The sequence below is a fragment of the Gekko japonicus genome, unplaced genomic scaffold, assembly GCF_001447785.1.
Source record: "Gekko japonicus isolate JY-2015 unplaced genomic scaffold, Gekko_japonicus_V1.1 scaffold630, whole genome shotgun sequence".
NCBI classification, from domain to species: Eukaryota; Metazoa; Chordata; class Lepidosauria; order Squamata; family Gekkonidae; genus Gekko; species Gekko japonicus.
The window spans coordinates 442,987-459,794 of record NW_015162498.1 but is presented as its reverse complement, the minus strand read 5'-3'; the positions used below and the strand labels follow the sequence as shown (position 1 = coordinate 459,794).

General features: G+C 50.4%; 1 protein-coding gene across 1 annotated transcript in view; it reads left to right on the top strand.

The window, feature by feature from the left end:
• Nucleotides 1–8,155: 8,155 nt before the first annotated feature.
• The window catches only part of SSFA2 (sperm specific antigen 2), a 109,612-nt gene continuing 100,959 nt past the window's right edge, over nt 8,156–16,808 (top strand). The window contains exons 1-2 of the mRNA XM_015406086.1: nt 8,156–8,604; nt 9,152–9,197. Of these exons, the coding sequence (XP_015261572.1) occupies nt 8,460–8,604; nt 9,152–9,197 (191 nt within the window). The 5' untranslated portion in view covers nt 8,156–8,459. The remainder of the gene's footprint in view (nt 8,605–9,151; nt 9,198–16,808) is intronic.

Below are 16,808 nucleotides of genomic sequence, written 5' to 3'. Positions count from 1 at the left end.
AAAGAGTTAAAAGATTCAGCACACCATGCTCAAATTGCTCAAGCTGAACAATGAGGAATGGGCAGGAATGCTGTGCAAAGTCTTTGATGAACCCTGTGACTGATTTCACACAAGAGCTGCGCCGCGGTCGCGCCTCCCTTTGCCCCGTTTCTATTGGTCAATTTCCGACTCGAAGCCGTGTGGCCACATTTTGACCCGCAACTTTGCCCGATTTTCCCCGCGGTTTCGTGATCCTCAAAAAACAGGACCGTGAAACCGCAGGGAAAATCGGGTGAAGCCGCGGGTCAAAATGCAGCCATGCGGCTTCGAGTGGGAAATTGACACATACCATCGGGGCAGAGAGAGGAGCGAGCGCAGAGCAGCGGCTGTGGGAAATCAGTCTCAATGTGCATAAAAACAAACTGCGAAACTTATCAAATGCCCCCAAATTAGCAAGTGTCTAAATGTAGACTTCCCTTTGAGCTGAAGGACAGGGGCAAACGGCCCTCCTCCAGTGTCTCCTTCACCCCAATTGGCCCTGTCAAGAAATGCGTATGGCAGGATCATGGTTCAGACCCTTATCTACCCATGCAGCTGACTGTCTGATCTTGAGGGATAAGTGACTATTTATTTATTTGATTTTTTACCCCACCCTACCCAGCCGAGGCAAGCTCAGGGCGGCTTACAAAGAAAACAACAATATAAAATACACAATAAAGTTATTAAAACCATTAGTATGATGATGGCATCGCGACTGTAATATAAAGTGCACATGCAGCAGTACCTCCACTATTGACGGGTGATGGGCTCAGGCTGGAACAAAGTTGGCACAGGGCAAAGATGATGGGGCTCAGCTCCTTACTTAAATGCCTGACAGAAGAGCTCCATTTTCATGGCCTTGTGGAACTGTGTGAGAGGTCCTGCAGGGCCCTGTCATGATCCGGAAGAGCATTCCAGTAAGTTGGAGCTGCCACTGAAAAAGCCCTGGACCAGGTCTCAACCTAAGTTTCCCGTAACTCCACCTGAGAGATAGGAGTACTGGACTGATCTGGACAAGTACTTTAAGAAAGTGTGAACGAATGGAACCACGGAAGAAAGGAAGCAATGATACCCAAGGGATGCCCACTGATGTTTCCTGAGGCCTACTTACTTCTTGGGCTATGAGAACCCTGGAGAACAGAATTTTTTAAAACTGAAGTGAGCTTCAGGTTGTTCCCTATGAACTAATATTTATTTAGAATATTTCTATGCTGCCTCTTCAGAGTTCTTCTTGAGGTGACTTGCAATCAGAAAACACAGTATTAAAACACAAAGTGCTGCAGTCATCCTTGGTAGGTAAGCCATAGCTTTTAAAGCCACACACCTTGCACTTAACCACAGACACAAAACTTTCTTAGGTCTTTGGGCTTGGAAGCCTCTCTCTTTGTCTGTTCAAGCAGCAAACTTCCTTTTTCTTCGGAAACAGAAACCAGGCATCATCTCTTCCCCAGAGCAAAGAGCCCATCCCAGCTTTCCTCTGCCTCCTTGATGCAGGGGGTACTTCAGAAGAGTCCAGGAACCCTTTGAGGCCATAAGGAGCACCGCTTTATGCCCCTGGCATAGCTGGGACCCTCCCGGCATTCTGTGATTGGCCTCATGCCCCCCCCCCCAATGGCAGCCATCAGGTTTCCATCAAGAATCTTTCTATAAATCAAAAAAAATCCCTTTTGGTTGTACTTTTAAAGCCACACAGCAGATCAGAATTATAATAAAGGACACACAGAGAAAGCATGTAATACCTTGGAAATGGAGGAGTCACCAGAGTTCAAGGCTGGCCCGTAGCTACGGTGGGGCTATTCAGGGCTCCGCCCCCTTCTTAAAGGCACAGCCCCACAAGATTTTCTTCTGAAAATGCTTTTAAAATCCTTTAAAAAATGTTTTTAAAAGGGGCACGCTTCCACACCACACCATGCGCCAAAGAGACCCCAGAATCCCCGACAAAGACTTTAGAAGACGTGAGAATCCCCGATGAGAAGCCGCCACGCTGCTGCTTCCTCTGCCCTCCCTCGTCTCCTCCACCCTTCAAAAGCTACCCACTCTGACCTGACTCCCCTCCTCCCTTTCCAACATTTGCAGCCTGATGGGGCCACTCTTAGCAAGGCCTCCCTTGTGCCCTTCCCTCCCTCCCAAGGGGTAAGGCTGGTGACCTCCACAAGGGGATGGGCACCTCCTCTGATGGCCACCCTCTCCTGAGACTGCCACCCTCTGCACGCTTCCTCGGGAGTAAGTGCCCTGGAGCTCAGCTGGGGCTGTTTCCCATCCATGTCCAGCCTGACCCGGAATGGCTTGCAGCACCTCTGAATGCACAGAGGAGGCTGTTCATCCCTCGGCCTCTTTGCTACCCCAAGCCCCCTTGAAAATCTAAATGCCCCCCCACGGGAAAAAATCCTAGCTATAGGCCTGGTCCAAGCCTGATTACTTCCTGGAAGCCAACATTAAATCCTTCTCTGGGGTGCCACAGATCATGAATCAAATGTGACTATGATATATGCAGTTTCACACGGCATCACACATTTACTTGATTCTTATCGATCTCAATCATCCCCATCCCACTCTCTTCACAAAAGGTTGCTTGAAGCCATTTACAGACAATTGCAAAAGATGGGACTCTTTAGCTTGGAGAAATGATGACTGAGGGGTGACGTGATCGAGGTTTACAAGTTTATGCATGGGATATCGCAGGTAGAGAAAGAAGTACTCTTTTCCCTTTCTCACAGTACAAGAACTCGTGGGCACTCAATGAAATTGCTGAGCGGTCGGGTTAGAGCGGATAAAAAGAAGTACTTCTTCACCCAAAGAGTGATTGACACATGGAATTCACTGCCACAGGAGGTAGTGGTGGCTACAAACATGGATGGCTTCAAGAGGGAATTGGATAAACATGTGGAGCAGAGGTCCATCAGTGGCTATTAGCCACAAGGTATAGATACCACCTTTCCCCATATGAGCCCCGGAGGACACTGAGGTCCACAAATCAGCATCTGTTAGTGGTTCCCAGCCTCAGGGACGTCTGGCTGGCTTTGACCAGGGTCAGGGCCTTTTCAGCCCTGGCCCCTGCCTGGTGGAATGAGCTCCTGTGTGAGATCAAGGCCCTGCATGATTTATTGCAGTTCTGCAGGGCCTGCAAGATGGAGCTCTTCCACCGGGCATTTGGTTGAGGCAGCGGACGTCCCCCCTCTCCCCCCCTCCAGCTTTCCTGGCCCTAACTTTTTCTGCCCAATTTTTTCAGGCCAATTGTCCATCAGGCCTGTTCTGACTAGTCATCTGACAACTTTTATGATTTTATGTGTAAATTGTTATTTTAATACTGTTTTAATTGTATATTTAATTGTTGTACACTGCCCTGAGCCCATTGTGGAGGGTGGTATATAAATCTAATAAAACAAACAAACAAATAAATAAATAGGAATTCTCAGTTTGGTACAAGTGATGCTCTGTATTCTTGGTGCTTGAGGTGCTTGCACGCAATGGGACAAGCTGATAGTCAGTGGTACTCCACAAACCCTGGTCCCAAACTACTGTAACAGGTACTTGTTGGTCCTCACCTGGTCTAAATGATATAATGCAGTATTATCCTTTAATACAGCTTGTACAACCCACTCCTACTCTATTTTTAAATATTTATTACTCAATTACACACCGCAAATACACATAATCATACATCTAACAAAACACGATGAATGAGGCAGGAGAACAAAAAGGCAAATACAAAACAAAGGAGGAAGAAAATAAAATGTTTACAATTATTGTTCTACATTTGGCTTTACAGTTTTAACAAGGTGTTTTTGCAGCTCTATCACCTCAACCTGCAAAGCTGGAGTCCAGTGGCACCTTTAAGACTACCAAAGTTTTATTCTGGGTCTAAGCTTTCGTGTGGACCCACACTTTGGTTGGTCTTGAAAGTTTCACTGGACTCTGGCTTTGTTCTGTTGCTTCAGACCAACATGGCTACCCACCTGAACTCATACCCGCGTTACTAAATCACGTCTTTCCACAAATTCCTAGAATGAAACGGAAGATGAAGAACTGCTGAGCACTGGCTGACAAAAGATAAAAATGGATTCCAAGCAGCATCTGCACTTGGCTGACGTTTTACTGATCTAATTTGAACTGTTAATTTTTCCATGAGTGGTGTACAATGCTTCCTCTAAAGCTGTGGCATCTTGCGAGCAAAGATCCTACTTGGTGAGCTGCTGGCATTAAAGTTGTGAGTGAGCGATCTGGCTACTGCATACATTAGTTTCCTCTGGAGCCATCCTTCCTCAGCTAAGACAAAAATGTGTGAGACGGAGGCTAAAAAACTGTGAGCTAGCTCACACTAACTCAGCTTAGAGGGAACACTGGTGCTGGAGTCTACAAATGCTCATAGCCGCAAGTCCTACTCAAATTTACTCAGAAACCAGTCCCAAAAGTAAGTATTTCCTAGCAATCTTGCTGAGGATTGTAGCCTTACCCTGCAGTCCAAAGGAGAGCTCTAAGCTCAGGCTCGAAAGGGTGTAACTCTGCTCAGGACTGCAATGTGAATCATCTTAATTCTTTAGCAGCAACACCTCTAGTATCATTATAATATAAATGAAACAGAAGCAATCAATCTTACAGATGTTTACTTGGAGCTAAGGCACACACCCCTGTGACACTCCCCTCTGGCCAGGCCAGAGGGGGCCTGTCTGCCGTCGTGTGGGGTCAGCCCCAGATACCTATGCCTCAGAATGGGGAAAGGAGGGAGTTGTGCCTCCTGGTTCCTCTCTCTTCAGTATACATCAGTCTCCTCTCCTCCATGTTATCCTCACAACCGCCCTGTAAGGTAGGTGAGGCTGACAGTGTATGACTGGCCCAAAGTCACCCAGCAAGCTTCCATGGCAGAGTGGGGAGTCAAACCTGGGACCTTACAGGTCCTAATCCAACTTTTTAAACTGTTGCCGCATGCTGGCTCTCTCATGGAAGTTCACGCTTCAGAAGGTTCTCCTACACACCAATAGAAGACTAGCGAAGGAAGCAAGGGGCATGTGTACATCATCTGTTCCTGCTGTGCTGGTCTTCTGTCGGCGTGGAGGTTTGTATCCAAAGGCACATTCAAAGCTCCTGTCCATCCCCTGCAGCCCAAAGTGGTGTGTTCCATTTTACTAACCTAACATTCCAGCACCGCATTCTCGGGCACGCATTGTGGTCCGGAGGCTGGACCATTCCTGGACTCCTTGCTGGCCCACCCCCAGACCATGCCCAGTGAAAGAGCAACAAGAGGAGGCTGCTGGGGTTTCAGCCTAATACGCTAAGGCCAGAGCCCTAGGCAGCTAGCTGAGCAGAGGAGAGGGCGGGAACAGCCACGGGGTGGCAGCCACGCCGGCAAGACGAGCAGGTGGCTAGCGGGAAGGAAAGAGCGTCAGCAGTGGCGGCAGCCCTGGGGAAAGGGTGGGCCCGCAGGGGGCAGATTTTGGGCAGCCAGTGGGGAGGCCCAATCCAGCAGCCCTCCTGGGGTAGCCAATCAGGAGTTGGCAGATCACTTTATCACATGAGAGCGCCATGTTGTAAGGAATGAAACCAGGGACAAGTACAGCTATTGCAGGCATTGACTGTAACATGAGAATGACTCAGGTGAGTACTGTGGCCCCAGTCACACGGGCCGGATATCGCGGGGGGGAGGCGTGGCTAATTGCCCTGGCGCAGTTTGATCTGCGATTACGCGATCAGATGTGCCGGCGGCACACCACGGGTCCTTCCCTGGGCGCCGGTGGGTAAATGAGGGTGGCGATCACATGACGATCCTGCAGCGCGGCAAAGAAGCAGCGCGGCGCGATCACATCAGCAATGGCTAGGCGCTGCTGTTGTGGCAAATGGGGTCATTTATTTTCTTTTAAGCCGAAGGACGGAGGAGTGGAACTTTTGGTTTCGCGTTCAACGGCATGCACAATTCTGCGCAGCAACGGAACTTTCGTTTTCCTCTTCGTGCGCATGCGCCGTTGGGTACTTATGCGCATCCTGTGGAGACTTGGGGGGGAAAACCTTTTCGCAACGGGACATGGGCGGGCGCCGGATGCCACGAGCTACCACCGGAAACATGCTCAGACGCCTGCCCTTGCCCCGCAGTTTCTGGAAACTAGTACCTCGGAGGTACTAGTTTTTTACGGCGCGTCTTCGGCGGGAAGCCTCGGGTTAGCCACAGGAGCTCTACGCTTCCCAGATGTTGCGGTTTTATCGCGCCTGGAAAATCCGCCTATCTTACGTCTCTGTAGCGTGGCTAATGTGACTGCAGCCTGTGTTGGTCTGAAGCAGCAGCACAAAGTTGCAGTCTTTCCTGCAAACTTGGGATAATCCAGAAATGGCAGACATGTATACCGGAGGCCTAGATTTTTTGATCCATGGGGAAAGGCAACCCATTGCTGTTAGATACAGGATAACTAGCTAAAGGAAAGGGGGCTGGAGAAAAGGTCGAATGGAACAGCGCTCTCAGCCCCTTCTTTCTTACCCACTGGATGGCAGAGGATTCATCTGGCTACTATTTCCACTGGAAACCAGCCTGTTACCATGTTTCATCTTAAAGAAAAAGAAACCTTGGATTTGCCCCTTTCAGGAGCCACAGGACTCCCAATTCCCGTGGCTGAAATAAGAAGCTTAGGGGTCACAGGGGTCTTTGTTTCCCAGGGCAGCTCTGAGAGCGCCATGGTGCAATTTAATTCCCAGGTGCCTGGACCTAATCCGGGTCAGGGCCAGGGCAGGCAAGGGAGAGTGGACCTATGCCCTGGCTCCAGTGCTGTTTTCTCAAACTGAAATGGCCCCATTGAGGACAAACGTGTAAGCCAGCATTTTACACAAATTTATTCAACTGGGCCAACAGGAGCTCCTCTGGGCATTTCAGGTCAAGAAAACTGTGTGAGAGAGATTACCAGGACACTAGCAGTGAAACCCTAGATCCTGGTGGGTAGCCCTGTTGGGTTTGAAGCAGCAGAACGAAGCTGGAGTCCAGGGGGCACCTTGAAGGCCAACAAAGTTTTGCTCTGTGTACTATAAGCTTCCTTATGCGTGCATGCTCTGAAGAAGCGCACCTGCACACGGAAGCTTATAAAGGTAAAGGTTCCCTTGCTCGAAAGCCAGTCGAATCCGACTCTAGGGTTGCAGTGCTCATCTCCGTTTCAAAGCCGAAGAGCCAGCGCTTTCCGAAGACGTTTCCGTGGTCATGTGGCCGGCATGACTAAACACCAAGGCGGACGGAACGCTGTTACCTTCCCACCGAAGTGGTACCTATTTATCTACTTGCAATTTCTTGCTTTCGAACTGCTAGGTTGGCAGGAGCTGGAACTAGAGACGGGAGCTCACTCCGTCCTGCGGCACACTCGGGTCTCAAACTGCTGAACTACCGACCTTCCAAAGCCTGCAGTTCAGCGTTTTAACCACTTGAGCCACCGCAGCTCCCGGAAGCTTATACCCCGCATAAAACTTTGCCGGTGAAATCCCAATCAGGGCCGTTGACTTTAGAAGGCTGTTAACTTTGGTGGTCGGTCTGAACACGCCACTCTGTTCGCACGTCGAAACGGACGCCCTGGACAGAATACAATGTCCCGCGCCCTTCGGCCCCACGGAGAGCTGATAAGGCGGCTGCCACGACCTCGCGGCTTCCCCGGCGGCGCCCGCCACCGTCTCAGACGGAGTACGAGGCCGTGTGGCCCATTCTGTGGGCGGCGGCAATCTCGCCTCCCGCCGCCTCGGTATGAGGAAGTGGGGGCGAGGCTGCCATTGCCTGCGTCCCCAGCCACCCCGCCCGGGGCCTCTGCAAAGCAACGCACTCCCCCGGCACGAGAAGTCCCCCGCAGGTTGCCCCGGCCGTCCCTTCGCCCAGCCCCGGCTTCGGAGGAGGGGGAGCCGGATCCCGCTCCCAAAGATCCCGGCTGTTCGGGAAACGCGTTTCCTCCGCGACGCGCCTCGCCGCGAGCAGCAGCCCGGGCGGAGAAGCGGCCCGGGAGGGAGTCGAGGAATCTCGGTGCGGCCGGGAGGTAGCAAACGCAGAATTCAGCTTCCTTTTCCCCTCCCCGCGGATTCGCTGGCTGCTACTGTGCGGCGCAAGTGGCGAAGGCTGGCAGAGTCGCTGGGCAGCCCCGGGAGCCGGAGGTGGCGCGGCGGGGGGGCGGGATGGTGGGCAGCGCCGGGGGGGCTGGAGGCTCCCCGCCAGCGGTGCGCCGGGCAGATGTTCGGTAGACGCCCGCACTGCCGCGGCTGGTGGCCCCGATCTCGCCTCCTCCCGGGCAAACGTGGCCGAGGAAACAGTCGACTTTCCGCGGGTCGGCGACTTGGCGCGGCGGGAGCCCCGCGTCGCTTTTGCCCCAGCCCGCCTCGACCCGCCTCCGGATTTGGCTTTTGCAGGTCGACAGGCGGGCGGTCAGCCGCTTGGTCCGTCGGTCCCGGCGCGGAGCGAGCCGCCCCGCCGAGCAGGAGCCCGCCGGGACGATCCGATGGAGGAAGCCGCGGAGGGCGGCGGGGAGCAGGGGGCTGTCCAGAAGAGGAAGGCCTGGGCCAAAAGCCGAGACTCCTGGCAAGCGTCGGAGGCCGAGCGGCTCTCGCCAGAAGCGCCGAAGCTGAATCCGGAGCGGGAAGGAGGTCTGTGTCCCAGCACCGCTCCCACCCCCCACCCCTCTTCCCGCATCCGTCGTGGCTTGAAACGGAAAGATCGACGGCCGATCCCCCCCCTCCCGCGTTGCTGCGGTCCCTAACCACGTTTAGTGAGAAGAAGACCCGTTGATCTGTAAGGGGCTTACTTCTGAGTAAACGTGGCTAGGATCGGGCGGAGGGGGGCGCGCCTGCAGCCGTCGAGTACGCTGTGATCGGGAAGGCCGGCGGTGCTGCCGATCCCGCAGCCTTGAACACGTGTGCTCGCCCAGTTCTGCCGGGCTTGCTTCCGGAGAGTGTGGGAGAGAGATGTTCGGCCGAGTTTACTTACGAGCAAATCTTGCTTGGGAAGGGATTGAAGTGCAGGGCGCCGAATTGTATTTGAAAAAATGAGATGTGTCACTCCCCTCCCTCCGACGGCCGATTTCCTGCTTTGCATTTTTTTAAAAAACCCTTTCTCTGACTTTTAAGGCGGCCTCCCTCAATTACAATGCCTTGCTTTTTCTCTCCCCCCGCCCCCCTTTTCTCTATTCTCCAGGCAACATTCCAAATGAAAAGATTGCAATATGGCTTAAAGACTGCAGGTAAGAAGGGCTTCCGCCGGGATTACGATCACACGGCGAAGTCTGTCACTTTAATTTCGGGCAGCGACTGCGCGCCTCTCTTGATTTCCGTCCTGACACCTACAACGCGACGCTGAAGGGAGTTACGCCGTTCCAAGCCAATTGGCTTCAGTGGCCTTAGAAGCATATAGCTCTGCTTAGGGCTGTGCTTCTGGAAAGAGCTGGCCCGTTGCTGGTGCTGGGGGTTGGTAAGAAGCGTCAGCGGCGACAGCCTTCCTCCTTAGCCTTAATCCCTTCCCTTTTAGTGCTACTGGGGAGTAAATCCCGTTGATGTCAGTGGAAGCCTTCCAAAGAAGTGTGTGCCCAGTGGCAGTTTGGGACAGCAGTCTCCTATGCAGGCTTGCTTGACAGCTGGACGCACTGAACACTTTGGGGCTTTCTTCTGAGTAGACCTGCATAGATCACACAGTCAGGCATGCTTAAGTCTGTCTGTTTGCATTGGGTTGACATATGCTTGCCTCTGTGTTGGGTTGTGACCAGATCCTGTGTGCGTGTGTGTTTTGAAGATTTTTTGTTGTTTAGGGAGTGAAGGAGAAACACTTGGTCGGTGTTGTTTAGTTCAGAGTTTATGATGTTATTCAGGAAACAGCAGCTGTTCTCTGGAACTGCAGGTTCTGTGTGTCATAAAGGGAGCCGCTCAACCACAGTGTAGTGCCGTAGTTTGGAAACATGACTAAAAAAAAAAAGGAAAGAAATCCTGCATGCTCTCTGCAGTTTGTGATTTCAGCTGTGGGTTTGAATGCGTAGGGCGAGCTGTAGTTTTGAACTAGTCACTTTGCAATTAGCTGGATTTTCTTCCCTGTAAAATAATACATTTGTAATCTGTCTGTTATAAGAATCCACGGAGCACTTCCCTTACAGGTTTACTGAGAAAGGTGTTTGTGGGGGCTTACTTTTGGGCAAGTCAGCATATTTAGTATTGGAACCTTCTGGTGCAATCCTGTGCAGATTTAACTGAAATTAGTGGGTTTGGACTGCAGTAACTCTCCATAGGATTAGATCCAGGTGGGTAGCAGCGTTGGTCTGAAGCAGCGGAACAAATTTTGAGTCCCCTGCAGGAACACGAGAGCGCGTACCTTGAACAAAATTCTGTTGGTCTTAAAGGTGCCGCTGGACGCCAACTTTGTTCTCCATAGGATTGTACTGTTATTCTCAACTCTGTTCCCAGAAGTGATTGAAAACAAAACGCAGGTGCAAACATACTTAGAACTGAAGTGCCCATATGTCATCTGGTCATATTACAACTATTCGGCTATCTCTCCTGAGATCGAGAAATGACTTTTTATTCCATTAATACTGCAGAAGTCATTGAGCTGCTGTGTGCTCTAGGTGAGCTTTCTCAGGAGACGGGAATGAATCCAAGGAGTCATTGTGAACCAGTGTGGTGCATTGGTGGCCAGTAGTTAATGTCAGGACTCCAGAAATCTAGGTTCAGATCTCCATTCAGATATGAAGCTCAGTTGGGTGACTTTTTGCATGTTTGGTGGGGCTGTGATGATATTAAGGTCTTTTGGGGGCAGGTCTTGAAGGAGATACAAATCATAGCTGGTTGTAACTTACCCTGCCTCCCAGAGACAGTTTTGCTGAATTGGTGGTCGGAGGATCTAGTTAACAGGACAAAAACAGAAACAGACTCTTTATTATTAGCAGTAGCATGACCAGCCATAGCAATGCATTGGAAACTATGCCTACATAGAGGGAGATAGATCAAGGAGTACAGAAAGAAGGTATATCAAAGTAGATTGAACATCTGGTGGGTATCATTGTTGGGAAAATGTTGTTAGTTTAAATTTTTTTACCTACTTCTTGCGTAGTATAGGCAGACTCCATAAGGCTTTTGTTGTTTCTTGGATATGCTTAGATGTTTATGATTATGTAGCTTAGATATATGGTTGTGTTGTTTGTTTTGCTATGAAAACTGTTCAAAAAGAAAAGATCTGAGGCTCACTGGGGGAATTGGGGCCAGTTATACCCTCTCGGCCTGACCAAACTCACAGGGTTGTTGTAAGAACAAAATGGAAGAGAGGGGAGGGGAGAACCAGGTGTGTCGCCCTGCATTCCTTATAAGGAAGTGGGAAATGATAGTGTTCAGCTTAGACCAGGGAGACCTGTATTCAAATCTTCCTCTTAGCTTCAAGCCTTATTTGGTACCCTTTAGCCAGTCACCCTTGTCCCAGCTTAATGTGTTTTGAGTCTAAAGCAGGTGCTGCTGTGTGTTCTGCCTCTCTTGGAGAAGGGTCGGATGCAAATACAATAAAAATCAAACATGCTGCTGATTTCGTCGGAGGCCAAGCGGCTCTCGCCAGAAGCTCCAAAATCCTGTAGTTCGATTTTTTTGATCAAAGGGAAAAAGCTATTTTTTTTTTAAAGAAGAAGAAACAATTATAGTATTCAAATCTTCCTCTTAGCTTCAAGCCTTATTTGGTACCCTTTAGCCAGTCACCCTTGTCCCAGCTTAATGTGTTTTGAGTCTAAAGCAGGTGCTGCTGTGTGTTCTGCCTCTCTTGGAGAAGGGTCGGATGCAAATACAATAAAAATCAAACGTGCTGGTGATTTCGTATCGCTCCAAAATCCTGTAGTTAGATTTTTTCCTATTTTTTTTAAAGAAGAAGAAACAATTATAATATCTCTGCAGAGGCCTTTGGTTTCCTAGTTGCAGGAATGATTTTTAAAGCATAGCCTTTGTAGTTCAGGAAAAGGTGCAGTGATTGAACGAGTCTTGCGGGGGGGGGGGAATCATGGTTTGGCTCTTACACAGGCCTTATACCAGTGGTCCCTCAAGGGTCATCAAGGGTCAGCAGGGGTCGTTTCGTAGAAAAAGAGCGAGGGGAACTCATAAGGTCTTTCCCATCACCTACTGCCAGATCTTTTAACTGGAGATGTGGAGGATTGAACCTGGGACCCTCTGCGTGCCAAGCTGGGGCTCTTCCGCTGAGCCACAGCTCCGTCCGGATACTGCTCTCCTATGTACTTACAACTACTCAGTGGCTCAGTGGTTAAGATCCTGAACTGCAGACTAGAAGGCCAGTAATTCGGCAGTTTGAGACCTGAGTGGCACGTGACGGAGTGAGCACCTGTCTCTGGCCCCAGTTCCTGCCAACCTAGCAGTTCGAAAGCAAGAAATTGCAAGTAGATAAATAGGTACCACTTCAGTGGGAAGGTAACAGCATTATTCCATGTGCCTCGGTGTCTAGTCATGCCAGCCACATGACCACGGAGATGTCTTTGGACAGCGCTGGCTCTTCGGCTTGGAAACGGAGATGAGCACCGCCCCCTAGAGTCAAATACGACTGGCTTTCGAGCAAGGGAAACCTTTACCTTTTTACTTCCCCCTGACTTCCACTAAATGTAAAGCTGTGAGGCAGTAAGGCTGTTCCTCCTGTGTGCTGCTTTTTGAAATTGTAGTATAGAGCACAGGCATTTTATTTCATTTTTATTTACACCTTGCCTTTCTCTGCAGTAGGGACCTAAAGCTGCTTACGTTACTCTTCTCTGTTTCGCTTTATCCTCACAGCAGCTGTGTGAGGTAGGTTAGGCTGAGACCGTAAGACTGGCCCATGGTCACCCATGCAGACCGGAGATTTGATCCTGGGCCTCTCAGTTCCTAAGTGCAACACTTCAGCTGCAACACCACACTGGCTCTCGGCAGTGCTTTGTTCTTGATATTTGGGGAGGGGGAGAGTTGGCAGCTAACCCTAACCCTGCGAGGTTTCAGACGTTTCGCCATCTCTGCTTTAAGCCAGCGTCCCCCATTTCCTTGAATAAACATCTTTCCCCATTTGATTGCAACATAGCCACGCCGAACATTCCCGTGCAGCTGATTCCGGCAGACAAAAGCTCAGAGGCAATGTAACAAACCACTGTTGAAACTATGGAAGAATGTCAAACACCGATTATGGTTTGGCACATCAGCCCAGGATAGTCAGTGTACTGCTCATTAATTGACCATGGTCAGACTCCTGCACAAAGCCAAGAATGAGTAGACTGCAGCTTCCTTTTGAAATGTCATTATGGTGCGCTTTGTTAGCAAGGTCAGAGCTGAGGGGCAGCTGACTCTCGGCCAATCGGCATCCGGGCGCAGGCTGAGCAGCGCGCCAAAGCTTCTCCTGCTGGCCACCGGGTGTAACTGCAGACATCTCCAAACAAACTTTTCTCGTTTTTAATACTGGCCATGGCTTTGCTTTACCTCTGCTTTTATTTCTTTAATATTCATTGGCTCGAAATCTTTAGATACCTGCCCCTCTCCCAGGCATCCCGGAGCCCCAGAAAAATCTCATTTCTTTTTAATCTCCGTAAAAGTGTCCCTATTGTTCCAGGAGGAAAGCCAGACAGTGAGAATTGTTCCCTATGTGCGGCAGTCTCGCCTACCGTCGCTAAAAGTTATAATAAAATATTACAACTTGACTGCATTGCTTCGGCGTCACAGTTATATGTTCATTACAAAAACAAGCCCATTAAGTTTCAAGCCTGTAGATAAGAAAGGATTGTTTTGTTCCGATAAATGCAATGCTTTGAAAACATTTGACCCCCTCCGTTGGCTATGTCTGTTTTGACAGGTCAGATGCCTGATCCAAAGCTATAGTATGAGGTGTCATATGTTGCTGGGGGGGATTACTTTTGATAAATTGCTCAGTTCCTCCTCCTGTTGTTTTGACCAATGAAGGGAAAGCCAGCTATCTAGCTCACATAGTAAAGGTAAAGGTTCCCTTGCTCGAAAGCCAGTCGAAAGCTACAGGTTCCCTTGCTCGAAAGCCAGTCGAATCCGACTCTAGGGTTGCGGCGCTCATCTCCGTTTCAAAGCCGAAGTGCCAGCGCTGTCCGAAGACGTTTCCGTGGTCATGTGGCCGGCATGACTAAACACCGAGGCGCACGGAACGCTGTTACCTTCCCCGCGAAGCAGTACCTATTTATCTACTTGCAATTTCTTGCTTTCGAACTGCTAGGTTGGCATAGTGTTGGTAGGCTAGCTCACATACTTTATCTTTAAAAGTCTGGGATGAAACGCTGGTGTGTGAATCAAACAGTCTCTTTGTAGACCGACGGCTCTGGAAGGGGGGGAAATAAAAGGCTTTCACTGTTTGCTGCACAGCAAAAGCTTGGAATTTAGATCTGGCGTATCTCACTGATTTGATTGTAAACGACTGCTTCATCTGGAGCGGGAGGGGGGGGATGCTCCTTCTGTGACTTACAGGCTTGTCTGAAAGAGAATTAACTTTTCAGCAGATCTGGGCAAGAGCTGTGTTGCCTGCTCACACGGGCGGCTTTGTTCTCTCTGCACAGTTCCGCTGCTGAAACAAGTGACAAGGGAGATGGGGGGGGGGTTGCTCCTCTCAGTGTCCTTCAAAGACTTCTCTGCTTAGGGAGAGAACTTCTGGGCAAAGGCTTCTGTTCCCCAGTGGACTTTTCTTTAAGGAAACAGTACCGATGCAGAGACTGCAAAACCGGCCCTTTTTGTTAGATTACGTGGTTGGGGATCCTGCATGTTACCAGAGTGGAGCCCGCCCCTCTCCCTTTTGGGTGTTGGGCTGTCAGAGGAGGAGGAATTTGCATGCCTGGTGTGTAAAGGCAAGGTGGGGAATGTTCTCCAGGCTAACGCCTGCAAAAGGCCCATTATGCCTGAAAGGAGGTAACAGCAACAGTTTGCAGTTGGGGTTATTTATTGCCTTGCTAATTGGTGGCTTGTTTGGAAGTATTTTGTCTTGGTTGTACCTCCGGCTTTGATCCTCCGCAGTGCTTTAGTGCACCCTGTGAAACAGAACATTTAAACAAATCCTTGAAGTCCTTGCGGGTACCGCCTGGGGCTAAGGAGGCCTCAGCCAGAACTTGTTCCTGCCTTTACTTTCGAAGCTACGGCAGAGTTTACAGTGCAGTCCCAAACAGATTGACGCCCTTCTAAGCCTATGGACTTGGGTACTTTCAGAAGAGGGTGATCCTCTTTGGGATCGCACCAACAGATTCTGATCGACTTCTTCTGAGATGAGAGAAGTCGCCTCGAATGATGTAGGCCGGCACAAAAGCAGTTCACTCAAACTCCAGTGGCCACCAGTAGAGGTGCGTGTGATAGCTTTAAGAAGCAGGGTCTGAGCTTGAGAGGGGCTTCTTAAAACTTATACCCCACTTTGCTCATTGGGGTTATCTATGAAGTGGCTCATTACATCCTCCTCCCCTCCTCCCCTGTATCCTCACCACAACCCTGTGAGATACGAGTTGTTCCTACGGAGTTCTTTTCTGCTACCCCAGAAGGTCAGACCAGAACCAACGGTGGAAATTAGGTCAAACGAGTTTTTGGCTAAACGTTAGGATAAATTTCAAGGTGACAATATCTTAATCTTTGTTTTTTTATTTATTTATTTTTACAAAAGCTTGTGTCGAGGGCTGACTTTCAATAGATCGCAGCGAGGGAGCTGCTTTGCTACCCACGAAACCCCGACCCAGAATCAGGTCGTCTACGAATGATTTAGCACCGGGTTCCCCACGAACGTGTGGTGCGCTCCGGGTGAGAGGCGGCCCCCTTCTGGCCGTGCTCCAGTACCCCACTTTGCTCCTTGATGGGGACCTGAAGTGGCTCATTACACCCTCCTCCCCTGTATCCTCACCACAACCCTGTGAGATACGAGAGCGGTTCCTCAGTGGAACAGGCTTCCTCAGGAGGTGGTGGGCTCTCCTTCTTTGGAGGTTTTCAAACAGAGTCTAGATGGCCATCTGACACTCTGTGAACTTAGGCAGACCATGAGAGGGAGGACAGGAAGGGATGCATCAGTGCTTTCTTCTTCTTCTTTCTTACATGCCCAGGGAAATGCTGAGTACCACTTTGAGGTCTGGAAGCAATTTTCTCCAGGCCAATATGGCTGGAGATCCTGGAGGGTTTGGGGTTTTTTTTTGCCATCTGGGCATGGAAGAAGGGTCACTGGGTGTGTGTGGAGGGGTACTAGTGAATTTCCTGTGTTGTGCAGGGGGTTAGACTAGATGACCCTGGAGGTCCCTTCCAATCAGTGTTCCCTCTAAGCTTAGTTAGTGTGAGCTAGATCACAGTTTTTTAGCCTCCGGCTCGCAGATTTTTGCCTTAGCTCAGGAAGGACGGCTCCAGGGCAAACTGATTTATGCAGGAGCCAAATCACTTGCTCTCTCAACTTTAACGCCAGTAGCTCACAAAGCAGAATTTTTGCTCACAGGACTCCGCAGCTTAGAGGGAGCATTGCTTCCAACCCTGTGATTCTAGGAGAGGCTGTAATGGACCCAGGGTCACTGGCCAAACCAGATGTGATGGTGCCCTCCTGGCTGCCATGGGGATGCCACTGCCATTATAAAGTGATTTTAAAATGCCGTGAGGGCCTGATCCTGATGAGACCCACGGGGCAGCTTTTTTGCTCCCCCTCCTGCACCCCTTATCAGATGCTAAAACAGCCTCGGGGGGGGTGGATGGGTGGGTGTGTCTGTGTCAGGACGTGAAGAGGTGTGCGGGGGAGGGAGCAAGAGCACCCCGGCCTGCTGTGCTGATGGGGCCCTTTCAGCATTTTTTGAATCTGTGATGGTGGCCGGGTCCCTGTGGTGGCGGGGGGACACGGCCGGGTC